Source organism: Erythrolamprus reginae, chromosome 1 (genome assembly GCF_031021105.1).
Source record: "Erythrolamprus reginae isolate rEryReg1 chromosome 1, rEryReg1.hap1, whole genome shotgun sequence".
NCBI lineage: Eukaryota > Metazoa > Chordata > Lepidosauria > Squamata > Dipsadidae > Erythrolamprus > Erythrolamprus reginae.
In genome coordinates, this window is record NC_091950.1 from 45,648,312 (window position 1) to 45,660,409 (window position 12,098).

Genomic DNA, 12,098 nt, shown 5'->3' on the forward strand with positions numbered 1-12,098 from the left:
CGTCCGCGCAATTTTGCACATGTCTGTTAATGGGCTCTTGTGTGTGCAAAAAGCGCTCCGAGGAATCCGGCGTTATCGAGCCCCAACTACCGAGGCGGGTCTGCCAACAGAAACACTGCACCGGTCGGATGCAGTTTCAACAACTGCCAAGGGGGGCAACGAACCGCTGCTAGCAGTCGAGAAAAGTACAAGGAAAGCACCAAGTCCGAATCCAACAGTCCTCGAATTTAAATTCACTTGTTTTGCTTTTCAGTTAGCGGCGGGTTTCCTTACTTTGGGTGGGAGGGGGCAGGAGGAGGAGGAAGAATTCATCTCTTCATCCTACACTTTATTCTATTTTATTTATTTGTCAAACAAGTATAGTATTATAGTACTGTACATATTAATAGAAAGGATAATAGTACTTTAATAGAAAGGATAAAAAGACAGTAGGACAGGGACATTAGGCACAAAAGTGCACCTATGCACGCCCCTTACAGACCTCTTAGAAAAGGGGAGAGGTCAATTGTAGATAATGTAACGTTGAAGATTTTGGGGTTGGGGGAAGCAACAACAGTCAGGTAATGAGTTCCAGGCGGTGACCACTCTATTGCTGAAATCGTATTTCCCGTCACAACTTTCTCGTCACAAAACCAAACGCAGCCTAATTTTCTCCCCGACGGTTTTAAGAGTGAAACATCATTGCAGCATACAGATACCTGCTCCCCCCCTTCTTTTATATGTAGCCGTCCCCCCCCCTTTCCCAGTTGTTCAAAACGGATTTTTTTTTTTTTTGCAAAGCTACAGCGCTTCCCTAACATCTCCCTCATAGCGCCCTTTACGCCGCCAGTGAGTTGGGACTGGGACGGAGGGAGAGGGGGGGGGTTGAGTTAAGAGGAGTGGGGCGGGGAGGTTGAAGTAAAAAAAAAAAAAACCCGAGCAGGATTTACAAATGCAAAGAAGCAGCTGAGGACCCGCAGCAGCTGCTGCTTCTGCCGCCGCTGCCCAGAACAGAAGCCCTGGCAGGCTGGCTGGCGGCGGAAGGGAGGAGGGACTTGTGTGTGTGTGTGTGTTTCTTTTCTTTAAAGCGGAGGGGGTTGCCAGCAGCGGCAGCAGTCAGACGACGGTGCGTATATACAACCGGCCGCAGGCGCGTCAGGAGCAGCGCCCCGCCGGCAGCGCTTAGAGCTCGGCTCGCTATTGTGTGCGGCCCGAGAAGCGAAAAGAAAGCCCGCGCGCACTCTTTTTTCTCTCTCTCTCTCCCTCACACAAGCACTCCCTCACCACCCCGGGCCCGGAAAGTATCGCGAGAGCGCCCTGGCTTAACAACCTGCTTCGCAACACACACAGGAGCGCTGCCGCTGGGTTACCAGCAACAAGGAGCAAGCTACGCGGAGCGGCCGAGGGAGGGGGAAAGCACATCTGGGGAAGGCGGCTAAGAGTTTTGAGGTAGGGAAGTGGAGGAAGGAAGGAAAGAAAGGAGAGAGAGAGAAAAAGACTCGAGCACATGCCGGGCTCCAGCGGCACCTCTGAGCAGCCCCCGGCCAGGCGGGTGAGTAGCCCGAGCAGCATTTTTTTTCAACCCCCCCCCCCAAGCTGCAGGTCCCCCCCCCCCATCCCTCAGCCGAGCCTCCGCGGTGTGGGGTGGGCGGGTGCGGAGAGGCCTTTCGGTTCTTCCCCGGCGGAGGATCCCATTCGCTGCCCCCTCCGGAGTGTTTTCGGCTTCCGCGCTATTTTGGGCCATTTGCTGGATTTGCCTTTGGCTCCGCCGGGCGCCGAGCACAAAGAGAGGGAAGCTGAACGGGGTTGCCTTACAAAGTTAGAAAGAACTGGTGGTGTGCGTGTATGTGTGTGTGTATGTTGTTGCTACTTTAGGGGAGACCATCCAAAGGCAAATCAGCCCTAGAGGGCGATGTGCTTTTTTTAAAAAAACGGGGGCGGGTGGGGGGTGTAGAGTTGAAGGATCCTTAAAAAGTTTGCAAACTGCAAATCTCGAACTTTTGTAGGTTTCCCCCCCACCTCCCTCCCTCCCTCCTTTCTGCTGCTCCTCTTCCGCGCACCCCTCCAAAGGTCAAGCTGCGTGTCCTCCATTAAGAGCAACTAGTAATAAGATTGTTATTTAAGCAACTTTCCCGGGGTGGTGTGGAAAGAGGGGGGGGGAGGTGGCGACAGGATTTAGAAAAAAGGAGGTTTAAGTTTTATTATTTTTTGGGGGAGATTTAATAGATGGCTATAAATGGGGGGGGGGGGTGTTTGTTGCTGGAACTTTAAAAGGCAGCAAGCTGTGGTTGGCTGGTAGCTAGATTTGAAGTAACATATGGCATTAAAAGGGGCACAGCTGGAGGTAGCATTTCCATCGCAGTGAAGTCAGAGCAGCTGACTCTCCAGCTTGCGGTGTAATTAGCAAACGGAGCACTCCTCCCATCCCTCTCCTCCCTCCCTCCCAGACGCTCTTTCCTTTCTTTTTCCCCCTCCCCTCTTTCCCCCCTTTCACACACACACACACACATTCTTCCGTTACAGGCTAGCAAAAGCCTCTTCCCAAACATTTGGGTGATGGGGGAAGGGGGAGACCCAAAGAAAAAAAAAGAAGAAGCTTAGACTGTTCTAGAACTTTTGGGGAGGGGGATTCTTTTATTCCTCCCTGTGAACCCTTCACTCTGTTATTCCCTGGCTATTCAAGGTAAGATCCCTGAGATATTATGTCCTCCTCAGAGGAGCCTTAATTACAGGTAGCTGAGGAGGAACTGCAAAATACCAGGAGGGGATTTGTGTGTGTGTGTATGTGTGTGATTTTGCTTTGAATAACTTTTTCAGAGTTGCACCTTAGTTTTAACTCTGCCCCCTTATTATATAACCCTGATTTCGGCTTTGAAGGGCGTGGGGTGGTTTTAAAAGAACAAAGCCGGTGTGGTTATTATGATTTTTCTTGGATTAATAATATTTTTAAGCGTGGGGGGGGATGCAAAATACATTTTTTAAAAAAAAAAATCAAAGCAGTTGTGGCGATCCCTGGGAGTTAAGACTTCCAGGAATGCATAAAACTCTGAAGTCAATCTCCAGTCCACCCCCCCCCTCCCCAGTTTTAAAGCCTTGAGTGGCAAAGGTTGGAGGCGTTACTTCCTTGGAAGCTTTGGTTTACTTAAGAGTCAAGTTTTTCCTGTTTTTCAAGCAGGTGCTCTGATGTGGGGAGGCATGATTGAATTTTTTTTAAAGAAAAAAAGTAAAGTAAAATTTGCAATCAGTTAACAGGTGAACTGTTATCCCCAAGGTTCCAGTTATCCCCTCCCCAACCAATCTGTTTGTTTATTAATAGCTGGTTTTGAAGCCCTGTGGTTTAGAGTAGCATTCAAGTTTTTCCTGTTTTGAACAGGTTATGAAGGAAGAATGGAGTTCCCAGACCATAGCCGGCAGTTACTGCAGTGTCTGAGTCAGCAGCGTCACCAGGGCTTCCTGTGTGACTGTACTGTTTTAGTTGGAGACGCTCAGTTCCGAGCCCACAGAGCTGTTCTCGCTTCTTGCAGCATGTACTTCCATCTTTTCTACAGGGACCAGCTAGACAAAAGGGACATTGTGCATCTGAACAGTGACATTGTGACAGCCCCAGCCTTTGGCTTGCTGCTTGAATTCATGTACGAAGGCAAGCTGGAGTTCAACAGCCTCCCGGTTGAAGATGTGCTGGCTGCAGCCAGCTACCTTCACATGTACGACATTGTGAAAGTCTGCAAGGGCAAGCTGAAAGATAAGGAGTTGTGCGGGGATGAAAAGATGAACAACGGCAGTGGGATCCCTTTGGAAAGGGACATGCGGGTCCTTGATGAAGGAGTGCCCTTGGGGCGTGAGCTCAGCCCCGGGAATAAACAAAAATTGATTGCTTCAGAATACGAAAGATCAGCTGGGAAAGAAAAGGACAGTAGCTATCTGGGCTGGTCCTCTGAATTTGTAAGTATCAACTCTGCATTAGCAGAAGCAGAATTCGACACCGTGGTGGCAGCTGAGAAAACAAGAGCTAATGTCTGTAGTTCAGTGGGACCTTTGTCCCAAAGATCTCTTAACCACTCCTTGGCTTCATCTGGCATAGAGTGCGCTTTAGACTTGTCTTTCAAGCCTGTGGCTGGGAAGGATTCCTTCCACCCCTCCTATGTCTTTGGACAGCTGGCTTCCAATGGTCAGCAGCAGAGCGGCAAACCCCTGATTAAAGGTGAGCCAGAATCTTTATCAGACGGAGAAGAGAGGGAGGCAAGGTGCGTAGAAAATCAGCGTTTGGGGAATTCTGCCAAGAGCCTGATGACAGGATTGGGAACCGTGTTTGCCGGGAATGGCAATTCCCAAGAGCCAGAGGAAGACTTGGATCACGAGCGGGAGGTGAGTGAAGATGACATGGATTCCTCTGACATTCCGTCCTTGGGGGTCTTGGTGCCTCCAGGCCACATCTGTATTTGCCCGCTCTGCAGCAAAGTCTTTCCTAGCCCGCATGTCCTCCAGTTGCATCTCAGCTCTCATTTCCGCGACAAGGATGTTTCCAGAACCAGGCTTTCTCCTGATGGTTCGGTGCCTACCTGTACACTTTGTGGCAAGACTTTCTCCTGTATGTACACCTTGAAAAGACACGAGAGGACTCACTCGGGTGAGAAGCCATACACCTGTGGTCAGTGCGGGAAGAGCTTCCAGTATTCTCACAACCTGAGCCGCCATGCCGTGGTGCACACGAGGGAGAAACCCCACGGCTGCAAGTGGTGCGAGAGACGATTCACTCAGTCGGGCGATTTATACAGACACATCCGTAAATTTCACTGTGGCCTTGTAAAGTCACTGGTGGTTTGAGAGAAGTTGCCAGAAGGCCCCATTTATTGGACTTCTTTTACTCTGTCGATTCACTTCAGGCAAATTATATTTTGAGGGGTTGGGAGAATGTAATGCTACATTTCATAGAGGGAAGGCCTCAATTGGGCATTTTCCTCATCCTTAGGCCTAACGTAGGCCTGCAGTTACCCTTAATACTCTGTTCGTTTTGGAGTAACAAGCTGATTCTCAGTCTGAATTCCTGGATAGAAGCTGATTTAATCTCTTTGGTTTACTGTAATTGGTATGCTTCCGTCTTGGTGGATGTGCTTCTGATAAGTTGGAAATATGGTGCGGAAAATAGAAACCTTGATCAAAAGTGCTCCTTGGGTGAGATGTACTAGATTTGCCTGCATAACAGCTCCTCCCTCCCACTTTAGCACTGGTATCTGCAGTGCAGATGCCTCAAGTAGGCAATTTCAGAGTTCTAATGGCCCCCAGTTCCTTTCCTGCTTTGGATGTAGCTTTTTTTTTAGTCACTGTTTTTAATCTGTTCCAGACAAGCAAAAATTCAGAGGGGGAGGGGGAGGGATAGGCTTTTTATTTATGAAGTGTGTGAGAGAGAAGAAATCTGAGTTCCATGTGCCTCATGGGGGCTGTCTAGAATTCTTCTGATAATTTTCACTACAACTTGAAGAGGCCTTGAAATCAATGTAAGGTGAGGCTGAAAATCCCCCCCCCCCTTTATCAGCAGGTGATAGTTTTATTCTTTTAAAACTCTTCCCGCCAAATTGTCAGCCTCACTGGTGCTGCTACTCTTTTTGCCTTTGCCAATATTTTGGAATTTCTCTCTGAATTTACATTTATTGTCAATTGTAGTGGAATACTTGTTCTCCACCTTTCTTAGTATTGTTGCAGCTCTGATTCATCCGTGGCCCTGATTGTGTGTTGCCCCCCCCCCCCCCCAGTTATCATGTATAGAATTGTGGGTGTGAGCTTTGGCTTTTGTAGATGGAAAGCCAGAGTGGTTCCTGCATCCCCTAGTATGAATAATTACCTGCTGTGAAATGGATCACGGGTGGAATGAAAGGAGCTTACCTGTGCATTCATACCTGAATTAATGCTGAAGGGAAACCTAGGAGAGAACCTTTCAAGATGAATCTTGAAAATAGTGTAGGAGAAAATCAAGATGCAGGCATTACATTCACACTTCCTAGTGTAGTCCTCTAGTTTTGCTTCTAACAAAAGCACTTTTTTCAGGTAAATAATGATGGGGAAATTGGAATTTAAAATTTTTCTTTGCCTGTTGAGAGTTCCTAATTCCCAAAAGATCCCTTCCTTCTTTAAATTACTTGACATGCATGGTTTTTAAAATTGGGGGTGGGGTGGGATTTCAGAATCAACAAGATACTGCAGATATATTCAGTGGTGGAAACATACTGTAATAGTTTTACTTCAACAATTAAAATAAGTGGTAGTATTTGAAGGGCCATTGCATTTTTTTTAGTCCTTATTTTGCTACATGTAAAAGATCCAGCCCTCACTTACCATCAACTGTAAAGTTATGTTTGGTCTTAGATTGCCAAATGTGATTAATCCTCCCCATACCATTGTTGTTTGATTGCAGTCATTAGGAAATGGTGATGCCTTGGCTGGCTTCTATAGGTCAGAATTCTGCTCAAAGTGCAAGATCAGGCTACACTATTCTCCCTCCCCCACTGAATAATTCAAATTGAGTCTCACAGGCCTGTTTTTATTTGAATCAGGCCATGAAGACATTTCTCTATGAAGCATTCATAGCTGCTGTGCCCATCCATCTGTTCATACATAAACAGATAATTTGTGTATTAAGGATGAATGTTCTTCCTTACACATTCACACATGCTTCACTCCCATTAGCACCGACTTAGACCTATCTCTAAAACATCTGGCTGCTGCAGGAAGTCAATTGATTAGGGGGGGAGGAGAGGATGTGATTTCCTGGAAACTGAAGAATCAGCCTTTGCCTGATCCTTAAAGCACATTGGCTAGAACAGCTGATGGACATAGGCTTGGGTTTGAAGAAGAAAAATGGATTCAAATGAATGAGGGTCTTGAAAAGTTATGAGAGAATCAGATAAGCACATTGGAGGTGCAGATGGCACTCGCATTAATGCATAATTTCCTTATGAGGGAAATTTTTTTTTGGTAATATGCATGTGGCTCTTTTTTTAATCTTCAAAAAGATAGGTTTTTGAAAAGATCTCTTCTGCATTTCAAATTATGGGGGAATCTGTTGATCTCCAGAAACAAAAAAATGTGGCACTGAACATTGTTAAGACTAAATTAGTGTGAGTTATTCCATAGGACTTCAAAGGACCAGGAAGCAGCAAAGAAATCCACAGCTTACCTCTGAGGTCTCCCCATAGCTGCCTCTGCCCTTGAATACTTTGTGTTCTGATTGACAGATCAGTTCATTTTGATAGATCAAATCTTGTAAAATGCTGCTGATTCATAAATGGGGAAGGCTTGATATTGGTATCCATAATGAATTCCTTATAAGCAAAGTATTACTGCATGGCTTTCGGTTGTGTGGTATATTGCAGAGCTTAAAGCAGATTGAAATGATGTGGTACCTTTGGAACAAATTTGGGATGTTCAACTTATTTCTACCTAATTCTAGTATTCTGTTGCCTGTCATGTTATTATTAACCATGCCTTCAGATATCCACAATATATATTTTTGCATATGTTAAATATTTATATAAAAAAAAGACTAACTGGTTTGATTTCTGAGAAGTTGATGTTCAATGAATGGGACTAGAAAAGGATTGCCAAAACAAATTTACTGTCATTTTGGATGCACTGAAATATATATATATATTTTTTGAAAAGGCAAGTAATACTAATGTCGCAGAAAATATTGCCCAGCACTTCCCTTTAATTATTAGAATTCCCCAAAAGGGAGGTTGCATACGCTGCCGCAGGAGATTGTTACATGGTCAGCCAAAATTGTGATTGTGAGTGGTGTTTGGGATCTTTTTTTTTCACTACAGTTTATCCCACTGCTGAAAAGGCATGTAAACAATAACATCTCTTTATCTCCAGAGTTAATGTAAAGCAGTGTCTCAGTTTTTAATTGTTTTCCTTCCTGATTTTAAGCATTTCCCTTTGAATTGTATCCAAAATATTTAGGAAATAGTGCTATGAAAAAGCATAACTGCTACATTAACAATATACCGTTGCTGTCTTGGAGAGGGAGATGTTATGCTAAGTGACTCCTTTTTATTCAAACAAAAACTTATGGTGCAAGCTTTTTTAACTCCTATTTTAAATGATAGTGGCCATAGTGTGTGAAAATTGACATTTATGGAACCTTTGGTTGTAGGTAATTGGTGACATTCTTACTAACAAGGCGCATGGTAGAGCACCATATTCCTAAGACACGTGACAACAGTACTGTGTCCTTTCTTTACCCCACCCTTTGGCCCAGATTGGAATAGCACTGAACAAAACCTTCAAGTTAAGTTATTTCTTTTCTTTTTAAAATTTAAGTTATATATCTATATATATTTTCCTCCTGATGATACTTGATATAGTATTTATTAGATTTTTTTAAATTAAGGAATGCTTGCTGTGGAGCTTTTTCAGAATAACAAGCGTGACATTGGTGATTTTAATTTTATTTCTGTACATGTTTTACAAAGTGAATGTGTGAACATGTGAACCAGTACACAGAATGTAGTGCTCTTTATACGCTGATCCTATGCTGGGTGGAATGGCAAAAGAATGCCAATCTCAATATGGAGCTCGATTGTTTGCAAAGAGCTCTCCTTTCTTGACTACAGGGAAGAAAGATGAAGATATGCTTTATCCCAGGTGCAATAAAAGGGGCACTACAAAGAAGGATTTAAGTACCTGGGTCCCTGAACCCATTTGCCTCTTATCTTGGTACTTGTTGAAGGATTTAAAATTAAGTGCCATAGGATACTAGTGGGTTGGATTTAAGGTTTTTCTTTTTTAGCTAAGTTTAATTTTTTGGAGATGTTTTCTGCTGCAGTTAAAAAAAGGTGGCAGAGGCATCCAGCTAAGGGATGTGTTGAAGTGTTGTCTTTTTATTATTATTTCCCAAAATTTCTGTGTTAATCACTTCTTAAAAAAAAAAGATTGCACTTTTATTTAAATATCTTTTTCATTCTTTGGATTTTTTAAAAAATTGTTGCAATAGTTCTGAGCATGTTTTGTTCGGTTTTTTAATGTTTCTTTACTCCACAGAAAATTACTAAGCACTGTATACTTAGGTTTGTTCCTTAATGTTCAGCAGCTGCTCTGGTTTGCAGAGAGCATAACTGGAAATTTGGGGGCTCCGTTCTGATTTTATTCATTGGAGTCCGAAGTTTATCATAGTACGGCTTTACTTAAAACACTGAATTTGTCTTCTACTTCAAACCAATACTGTGAAGTTAATGTTTGAAAAAAAATCTGCTATTTTAAATTGCTTTTAATCTTGGTGCAGTTCAGATTCAAATATGTATATTTAAAGACACTAATTTTTGTGGGAGAGTTTTTATAGTGTATAGTATGTAGAAAAGCTATTGGATTGAACTATATTTTATTAAAAAAAAGTTCTTTCACTGTTTTATAGTGAATTATTGCCCTCACCCTCTCATTGTTGTTTTATGCTGTATTTTAGGCTAGGTTCGACAATCGCATAAAAATGACTTTGACAAACTTTAATGTCTAGTTTCTGTGTGGTTTTGTTCCTTTTTAAAAAAAAAATTGTGTGTTGGTATGTGCTTTTTTAAAAAAGGAAAACACTGTGACAATCGTGATTAGATCTGTCTTTACTGAATAAAACACACTAGAGTTATAAGTGAAGTCTTTTATTTATTTCAAAATATTTATATTGTTCAGAATGAAACCTTCAAAAAGTGATGTTCTCGGAGAAATGATACAGAAAATTCAATACAAGAAGCAAGCAGAGAAAACAGTTTTGAGTCATCCAAACTAAAGAACATGTGCAAATAAAGAAATAAATATTCAAGGTTATTCAGAAAAGGCTAAATGTACGTTAAGCTTACAAAAGAAAATCAATTAATAAAGTGTGGGGTGGCCACTAAAAAGTCCTACATCTCATGGTCATTAAGGGTAATTTTTGTTACCTGTGGATACACTAGCTATAACTAAGTAGGAGCTGGAGATTGAAGCTGTTTTCTAAATTGGGCTGATTTAAAGCCACTGAGGGTTTGAAAAGTAGATATCAACAAACTCTTAGCCTCAGGTAGACAGGAAAGGTAAGACTAACACATTTACACAGAAAGAAATATGAATTTGTCCTGAAATATACTCTACAGGCTTGATAACTCTGCAGTCAGTCACAGATGTTGCTTGTTTACCTATATATGATGTACATGCTTATGAACCCTTTCTTGAAATATGCTAAGAAATATACGAAGTGGCTTTTATTCAGTGCGCAGATATCAACAATTTTGAAGATTGCTATGACTTCTTATATAAGAATACCATGTATCTAAAATTTCCTGCTTCATGAATATTGATAGAATGCTTGTGGGAAAATTCTCTGCAAATGTACACGAGAACTTGCATGAATGCTGTTCAATCAATAATAGACTATGGCCACAATTGCCAGAATTGATGCAAACACTTTTGAAGAACGATCCTTGCTTTATAAATTGCCCAACTGTGTCCATCCCTATTACAATTTCACTGAAATGGATGAAAGAAGTCCCCCTGTTATATGTAATTGAGACTACATCCATCACAGATTCTTTGGCTCTTGAATAACTGATAAAAAGTCTTAAGAAAGATGCCCCGGAAAATGATTAAAAGTGGTTTGCAGGAGGAGAGAAAAATGGATATACACAAAGATGGGAGGGTTAAACTTTATTCGCTGCTAATTGTCCTCTGTGCTACAGGATTTGCCTTAGGAGAAAAACACGGTGTTCTCTTTTCCATGTGACTTGTAATCCAGTCCTCCCAAGCATTCCTGAATTAACAAGGCTGGGTAGGTCTCCATAGAAAGAAACCACAAGAGAACTAAATGAAATGAGCATCTCCATCTCCAAGGACTGTAGTCACATTGTCCACCATCACCACCACTACCACCACCACAATTTCCAGTTAGCTTGTTCAAGAAGCGTTACTGAAGTAAAGGGCGAGGTAGACGGGTAGATGCATGGCATTAAGGAAACCATCAGAAAGTGCCTGGCAGAGTTGCAGTTGATTGATTGAAATGGTGAGTATCTGTCCGGTCAACAGGGGCAATTGGATGATATCTCGCTGAAATAAGGTGGAATTCCTTGTCATAAATCAGGGCTGAGAGGGGGAAAGTACTCTTTAAATAATAATAATTTATTAGATTTGTATGCCGCCCCTCTCCAAAGACTCGGGGCGGCTCACAACAATAATAAACAGTCTATAAATCCAATATTTTTAAAAAAACAATTAAAAAACCCTTATAGTAAAATGATCACACAATCCAATCAAACCATACACAAACCAAGACAGTTGGGGAATACGTCAATTTCCCCATGCCTGGCTACAAAGGTGAGTTTTCAACAACTTATGAAAGGCGAGGTGGGTGGGGGCAGTTCTAATCTCGGGGGGGGAGTTGATTCCAGAGGCCACCACAGAGAGGGCTCTTCCCCTGGGTCCCGCCAGATGACATTGTTTAGTCGACGGGACACGGAGGCCAACTCTGGGACCTAATATCCTAAGATTTTTATTAATATTGCTTCTTCGTTGCTTATTTCACCCCTATGACAATCATTAAGTGTCGTACCACATGATTCTTGACAAATGTATATTTTATTTTATGTACACTGAGAGCATATGCACCAAGACAAATTCCTTGTGTGTCCAATCACACTTGGCCAATAAAATTCTATTCTATTCTAATCGGCCACTGGGATTCGTGCGGCAGAAGGCGGTCCCGGAGGTATTCTGGTCCGATGCCATGTAGGGCTTTATAGGTCATAACCAACATAAGCAAAACAGCATTTCTCAACTTTAACTTTAGAAACATAGAAACATAGAAGACTGACGGCAGAAAAAGACCTCATGGTCCATCTAGTCTGACCTTATACTATTTTCTGTATTTTATCTTAGGATGGATATATGTTTATCCCAGGCATGTTTAAATTCAGTTACTGTGGATTTACCAACCACGTCTGCTGGAAGTTTGTTCCAAGGATCTACTACTCTTTCAGTAAAATAATATTTTCTCATGTTGCCTTTGATCTTTCCCCCAACTAACTTCAGATTGTGTCCCCTTGTTCTTGTGTTCACTAACTTTAAAAATGTCTGGGTTTCATTTTGCAACTTTAAAATGTGTTGAT

General features: G+C 42.4%; 1 protein-coding gene across 2 annotated transcripts; it reads left to right on the forward strand.

Moving 5' to 3' along the window:
* Positions 1 to 1,261: 1,261 nt before the first annotated feature.
* On the forward strand, positions 1,262 to 9,613 carry ZBTB42 (zinc finger and BTB domain containing 42). Of its 2 annotated transcripts, none has more exons than XM_070751269.1 (2): positions 1,262 to 1,531; positions 3,353 to 9,613. In XM_070751269.1, the coding sequence occupies exon 2, from the start codon at positions 3,367 to 3,369 to the stop codon at positions 4,801 to 4,803; it is 1,437 nt and encodes a 478-aa protein (XP_070607370.1). In that variant the 5' UTR covers positions 1,262 to 1,531; positions 3,353 to 3,366; the 3' UTR covers positions 4,804 to 9,613. The 2 variants fall into 2 exon arrangements, with proteins under 2 accessions (XP_070607370.1, XP_070607380.1); XM_070751279.1 differs by having other exon boundaries at positions 3,528 to 9,613.
* The last annotated feature ends 2,485 nt before the right edge of the window (positions 9,614 to 12,098 follow it).

What these genes read in the sequence shown, in the direction of transcription:
- ZBTB42 (XM_070751269.1), top strand. Translation starts at nt 3,367, where the DNA reads ATGGAGTTCCCAGACCATAGCCGGCAGTTACTGCAGTGTCTGAGTCAG.